Source organism: Juglans microcarpa x Juglans regia, chromosome 2D (assembly GCF_004785595.1).
Source record: "Juglans microcarpa x Juglans regia isolate MS1-56 chromosome 2D, Jm3101_v1.0, whole genome shotgun sequence".
NCBI classification, from domain to species: domain Eukaryota; kingdom Viridiplantae; phylum Streptophyta; class Magnoliopsida; order Fagales; family Juglandaceae; genus Juglans; species Juglans microcarpa x Juglans regia.
The window spans coordinates 37,981,747-37,988,932 of record NC_054596.1 but is presented as its reverse complement, the minus strand read 5'-3'; the positions used below and the strand labels follow the sequence as shown (position 1 = coordinate 37,988,932).

General features: G+C 33.5%; 1 protein-coding gene across 3 annotated transcripts; it reads right to left on the bottom strand.

Moving 5' to 3' along the window:
* Positions 1–2,881: 2,881 nt before the first annotated feature.
* On the bottom strand, positions 2,882–6,277 carry LOC121250608 (polyadenylate-binding protein-interacting protein 6-like). Of its 3 annotated transcripts, none has more exons than XM_041149758.1 (3): positions 6,115–6,277; positions 3,762–4,258; positions 2,882–3,285 (listed from the first exon to the last, which is right to left on the bottom strand). In XM_041149758.1, exons 2-3 carry the CDS (start codon positions 4,191–4,193, stop codon positions 3,127–3,129), a joined length of 591 nt encoding a protein of 196 aa, XP_041005692.1. In that variant the 5' UTR covers positions 4,194–4,258; positions 6,115–6,277; the 3' UTR covers positions 2,882–3,126. The 3 variants fall into 3 exon arrangements, with proteins under 3 accessions (XP_041005692.1, XP_041005693.1, XP_041005694.1); XM_041149759.1 differs by having other exon boundaries at positions 3,762–4,218; XM_041149760.1 differs by lacking the exon at positions 6,115–6,277 and adding an exon at positions 6,028–6,050.
* Positions 6,278–7,186: the final 909 nt, after the last annotated feature.

Genomic DNA, 7,186 nt, shown 5'->3' with positions numbered 1-7,186 from the left:
ATTTTTAAGTCGTGTTCGTATTGTGTCAAGTCATGAATAATTAACTATATAGATCAATCTAAATCCGATCCATTAAACTAAATTGTCAATCTTTCAAACCCTAATCTAACCCATTTAGGTAATGGGCCATGACGTGTCACCCATTTTAATCTGTTTAATAATTAACTAGAAATAAATTAATATTGCATGACCCATTTAAACTCATTTCATATAAATGGGTTGAACTAACACGCATAACTCATTTGACCTAATTAATATAATTTCACATAAAAATTAATATTTATATTTATTAGTAGTCACTATTAACGTCGTGTTTTGCATACTTTTAGACTAAATTTCAACAACTCAGGTTTTTCGAAATGGGTCTGCAAAATATGATGGAGAATGCAACTAGAAGAGGGCAGCCTTGACACCAAGGACTCTCTGATGCCAAAATTAATAATATTTTTGGACGTATGTAAATAAGTGAGAGAGTTTAGGGATTCGAGAGTTTTCTCGTACCTGGAACTTGCTATTTATACCGTGGGGTTGGGGAGGTGCATATCATCTTTGTCTCCACAAAGTTCTTTCCTCTCATGCTGTTTTTGCTATTAGAGTCTTTTAATACGGTGTGATTTTGCGACGACACCATAAATATAGCATGTAGCTTGATAGTGGCGCCATTAATGCGGTGTGGTTTCCTAGCTTTCTGTTTATTCCTTGTGGGCCGTAGATGGTCTGATATCAATGGATCGAGGGCCATCTGCATTTCCCGCACATGCTTTGTGCACGTCTTTGGGTTTTGAATACGACCATGGGATGTCAGACTAACTTGTCTCATCGACGACTTGACTCCTCCTGATTGATGCCTTCCTCCTATGTTGTCCTTGTGGCCCTTGGGCCGAAGCCTAGTGGGCTCTGTGAATGGAGGAAAATCCACTTGCAGCCACAATATCTTAAAAAATACATATCAATATTGTTTAACATATAATAGAACCGATGTTGCAAACATATAATAAACAAATATATGTGTTTAAAATTACAATTCTAATAATAAAAACATAAGCATATTAAAAAAATACTAATATTACAGGTTAATAATAATAAAATTTAAAATAAAATCTAAACGGGTCAAAAAGGGTAGATTTCGTGTTAAACGGGTTGACCCGTTATTGACCCATTAATAAATCGTGTCTTAATGGATTAATCCGTTTTGACAGAACCAATTAACATGAAACTCTAATCTGCTAATTTTGTGTCACGTTCGTGTTGGATTCACAAGTTATGTCACATATTGTCATCCCTATACCTGACTCTTAAAAATGCTTAAATAATACAAATAAATTGAAACTAATATTATTAATTTAAAATAGAGTAATTTTATTATTTAGTGTAATTCTAATCTATTAAAACCACCGTGTTGATTCTTGTTATTTTTCCAAATCTCCTTCTTCAATAAACTTAACTTTGAGTACGATGAATTACAAGTGTTATTGTTTACATGTAAGGGCTAATAAGGTTTCACACATTTTATTATATTAAGGATAATGATACATTTACAATTCTAAAAACGACTTATTTTAGAAAATCGAAATTGTAAAATTAAAATTATTTTTAATAAATTGACACAATTACGTTAGGTGATTTTGAAATAAGTTGTGAAACAATTATAAAAGAGTTCATATTTAATCATATTCTTTAGCGCATTAGTTAGATCCTAAATCATATAAATAAAGGGCAAACACTCCTTGTTTACGACACAGAACATTTTCTGCTTTTATATTTGTACAAAGTTCAAATCACAATGAATTGATGCCGAATATCTCATACATAAGTATAATAAGTCTTACGTATAAATCTTATATAATAAAATTTACACATTAACGTAATATGCCAAATATACATTACAATAAAGGGGCTTTATAATTGGACGGACAATATTAAACCACGTTTTGAAAAAGTGAATAAATACAAGATTCACATAAAAAAAAAAAAAAAACTAATTTTTTAATAATAAACTCTCCTATTTTTTAAAATAATTATACAGTATTTACATACTTTACGATTATATATAACATTACTTGTAACAAAAATAATATAAAAAACATATAAATTCATTGGGAACGAACATATTGGAGCTAAGACCATCCGCCAGTCAAATTCGGATGCGAAGCAAAGCAGATGCAGTGTAGGGCATGGAGCAAAAATGCCACAATTTTGATGCATGAGCAAATTCCTTCTCACCCTCGACTGGAGGGTTTGGGTGCTATTCGACATAAAAGGATGGGCCCGATTTACATATAAAAGTCCGTCCAATCATATAATCTAATCATTATTATTTTTCTAAATTTTTATATAAAATTAATAAATAATTTAACTTTTTCAAATCTTTAATTTTAACTTTTATCTCAACTCACCGTCTAAACCTCCCCTAAAAGAGTAGCGAGTTACCTAATCATTCTCTTCTATGCTTTTTTCTCCCTTTTCCACGCAAAAGCGTGAATAAATATTTAGGGCTGGGTTAAATTTGCTCAAGTGCATTCTTGTTTTGGAGTAGGTAATAGTTATCTAATGCTCCATGCAACTCAAAGCAGTCCCCAACTTTCTGAATCGTTGAATCAAGTATCAACCTTTCCATTCATGCATATCTAGCCTGTCTGGATCATGAAGCATTTTACAGATGAACAGAAAACATGTACAGAAGATGATGCATGGTATGCGACCTTCAGTATTAAAATTCTATAAAACATACTAGCACATCAAACAGAATTCATTAATTGTCCAATCAGCAGAAAAGCCAATTCGAAAATTATTAAGACAGCATGATGATAGCAGCTAATTACCCCACGTTAAAAGATGAGCAATTTAAAAAGAAAGTAAAACGTGAACACAGATTGTAATATATGTAAATAAGATATATATATATCTTTGCACTGGACAAAGACTTGAGATAAAAGGGATAACCAGTAAAGAAATATAGGACAGAAAATGGAACAGTGACGCTTTACAACATATATTGGGAAAGAAACTCCAATCATTATATCCGAATTATCCTAATTCTTACCTATCTACAACTTCTAAGAAGGAAGCCACTCTCTCTCCCCCTCTACATCAATCTTTTTATCAGATGCAGATGCAGATAGGAACTTAGGAGCCCGGATCAGAGGGACCAGCCGAAGACCAACTGGCGTCCCCTGGGAAGATGCTCTTCAGGTTTGAATAAGAACCTTCGGTAACTTTCTGTTCTGACACATCACCAATGTCCAAGCTGTCCGGCAGATGTTCTGAAAAATCAACAGGACAGAGCTGCAAATTTGAAACAATGAGAAGAAAGTTTTAGGACAATGTCTCCAAACACCAAAAAGGCAAAAACATATCTTACACATTACATAAAAAATGCCCATTACTCAAATCATAAGACATCAATTTCTGAACATATTGTTTCATATACGCATAAAATAGGAAAGGCTCAGCAGGAAAATCTTGGGTACGACTAATGCCACTATGTCGTAGAGATAGAAACGAATCCGACCTTCTTCTGAATGTTTGAGATGAGAAAAGGTGGCAATGGTGGATGAGTGTCCTCCCCGCAATTCTATAATGTAGTTAAAGTAAAATGGCATTGAAATAAACAAGCTAAAATTTCTGAAATCCTTTTAGCGTTCTGCAATATACATCTTCTAGTCAGCTTGCGCACCACCACCACCACCATAACACCATCAGATGTAATTCCTGGAATGCCATAGTTTAATGTAAGGGATTTCACAACATACAACTCATACCTCTAGTTCATTCAGCATTTCAATTGAGGCTTCTAGGTCACCCGCATTAGCAGAGTAAACATCAGCAAGGGACTGTTCTGACATATTGGGGAACATGATTGTCAGATAAGCCATGTCCATCTCCGAATCTTCATCTATGGAGTGCTTTTTTGTCAGTTCACTGGACGTAGGTAGACCCTTCTCCATGAATTCATTGCCAATGAGAGGACCCTTGAAGCTATGTATGTCATAATCCATACCAGCTTGGAGATATCTCTGATCAATTCCACTGTAGCCTTCAGGAGGACAACGGGACCAAGAAGTCTTATAACCATTCTTCAAAGAATCTTCTGTTGTTAACCCAGAAACTTTACCCTCAATATTTGCTCCTTGCTTAAAAAGTGGTATGTATGATGCTGCATTTGGATTTAAGGATGATGTTCCTTGCTGCATATTCTCAATCTATAAAGACATGAAACTGTTTAAAGACAGACGAGAGCTTTCAATGATAGGAGAAACTACAACCAAAAAATAACCAAAACAATCTCAGAAGCAATCCAGCTGGTCTTGAATATAGAGTATTTAGATTAAATAATGATATGCCAGCAGGATCATCCTGACTGTATAGAGAAAAATATTAAAAATAATGAATAAAAAAATCAAGGTTAACTAATACAAAAATCGTCTGATATGTTTCATAAAGACTGAATGCCATTTTTTTGGGTAAGTAAAACACTGAATGCCAATAGAGGTGTCTTTGAAGAACTATGATCATCAAAGCTGTTCAAGCGATCCCATATTCACTATATAACTGCGCTTCTTAGAGGTTCAAACTCATATATGGCTTTGGCTCTATAGCAAATATAGCAAAATATATACAGGGATGCTCAAATAGCCATGCAAGCATTAGCATATAACCCATGTTGCAGGTAGCACTTGATAATTCTGTATTTCCTGCCATTCAAAACCATATGCACATCTTATAAACCAATACCTCGGGAACAAAATAGGAATTATGAATTCTTTTGTCTGCAGAGCAAACTTAAGTCATCCTAGACAAAAGGAAAAAGCGAAAAAAAAAAAAAAAAAAAAACTGGACAGACTCATAAATTAGAAACATATAGTCCAACCATATTTAATCCCTCAATAGAGCTCAGGTTAAAGACAAGAACATAAATTATCTAACATCCACATATATTTACAAAAAAAACCAAAGAGTCACATTTTCCAAAACATTTCCCCCAGCTGTTAACCCCCCCCCCCCCCCCCCCAAAAAAAAAAAAAAAAAAAAAAAGAAGAAAAACCACTTGCCACTCCAATATTTCTTGGAAAAAAAAAACTCCCTAGGCCCTTTCGAAAATTTGGGGAAAAAAAAAATGGACCCAAAATACATGAAAAGAAAAACCCATCCAACAAAGGTCTGAAGAAAATATGAGTTTAACCAAAATGTTTCTACAAGATATGTGTCCTTTTCCTAAACCTAGAACATGTGGCTTTCTTCCATCCTCCTTGAGTGCTTTAATCCCTCCTCTCCACTTTGCTTTCCCTCATCAGTTTGACGTGAATTGCGAGTTATCGGTTGAGGAGGGGAAAAGCTTTCTTTGCAATTCATTCATGATCTTTGATGCCAAGTAGAAATCTTGGCTCCACTCCGGCATAGGGGTTGTTACTCTTTGTTCATTTGTACATATTCTTAAACAAAAAAAAATTGAACTGTACCATACCACCACACTTTGCAGCCACGATAGCAGATCACTCTATTGACATGGACCAGGCAGTAGCCTTTTTCTCTTTTGACGGTTCTATTCAATGATTTATTACACCTTTACATAGTATCAAGAAATCTTTATGTAGCCTTGACGCCGCCCCTTTCAAAACCCGACTACAAAATCACAACTCATTCGATCCCTCATTTAATTTGGTGGTTGAATTTGATACGAATGATACAAACCCTAAGATAGAACTCAAGCAAAGGGAGGATATTTAATAGCTTATATACATGTAATTAGGCTTGTGCTCAAATCATGCAGGGTACTTGGATCGTAACAGTCTATTTCTCAGACAAGCACGTTGTTTAAAAAAGAGAGGAAAACTTAAGAAACTATACAAAAAATATATAAATAGACAACTTTAATACAGTCGAGTATTTATTTTCAAGTAAAAAGGAAAAAAACATATACAGGCTCGAATCACATCTTCAATTCATTAGTTTTCCACCATTTCTCAACAACCAAACACACGATAGTAAAATTTAACCAAAGATGGAAAAAAAGAAATCGAAATTTACCCTCCGTAGCTTTCAATTACTCGAAATTTTCTTTCATTTCCTCAAGTTTCCGCAGCAACAAAAACCGAAGAGTAAATCTAAGATTACCTGCGTTGGACCCCGAATGAATCTGAGATCGCCGAGCGGAACGATTGGGCTTGAAGAAATGAGTGAGAAATAGGATGGAGAAATGTAATTGGAATCGAAAAGTAAAAAGCAAGCACGAGAGGGGGAAAAAAGCTTGTTAATGACGTCTTCTTGTGGATGACGATCCCGATGAAAGCATTTATAGTTTTGGGGTCGAAGTTAGGCGACAGATTCCGCCCCTACATCTTAACCGTCGCCTTTAAAACTTTCTTTCATTAAAATTTTAAAATTTTTCTTTTAAATTAAATTATATGATATGAAATTTGAAAAACTCTACTACGCCGCTCAAATCATACTGCTCAGTTTGACCGCTTTGTATTTTTTTTACTGAATAATGAAGAAAGTGATTTTAAATGTATTGATGTATTTTTTTTATTTTTTAAAAATATTTAAATACATTAAAAATGTGAATAAAAAAATGAAAAAAAAACTAGTTTTATAACTAACAGTAACACCGAGCGGTGCTACTCTGACGGCGCTCATAAATTTTTATATATCTTATTCACACAAGCTTATAAATAGATTTTTTTTTTTAAAAAAAAAATCTTCCAAGTGTAGTATTTTTCAAAAAACTCTATTTATAACCCGATATAAACAAATGTGAATAACATATCTAATAAAAAAAAATTATATTATCTGTAGCAACTCATAGAAGTTTTGGGAGCATTAAACTCCAAAATTAAAAACAAGAAGGCATGTTGTTAGTTAAAACAAAAGAAATATTATTAGTTTTGGAAACCTTGTCTATCCAATGATGTGTTTAAGGTTGCGTTTGGATAGTGAGATATTTTTAAATATTTTATAAATATCTGAGAATACCTGAGAATAGTAGTAAAACTAATCATTGAGGCTCACTTCTTTCATCTTCATCAATTTGTCAAAATTATGAATTTCTTACTATAATTAATCCCTAATTGCTACGTACAGACATAGAACTTGACACGTGCAATACCTCCTGCCAACTTTATTATACAAAGGAGAAATGAAAAATGTTGCCATATTTCAAGTTATTTTTGTATTTAAATAGTTAATT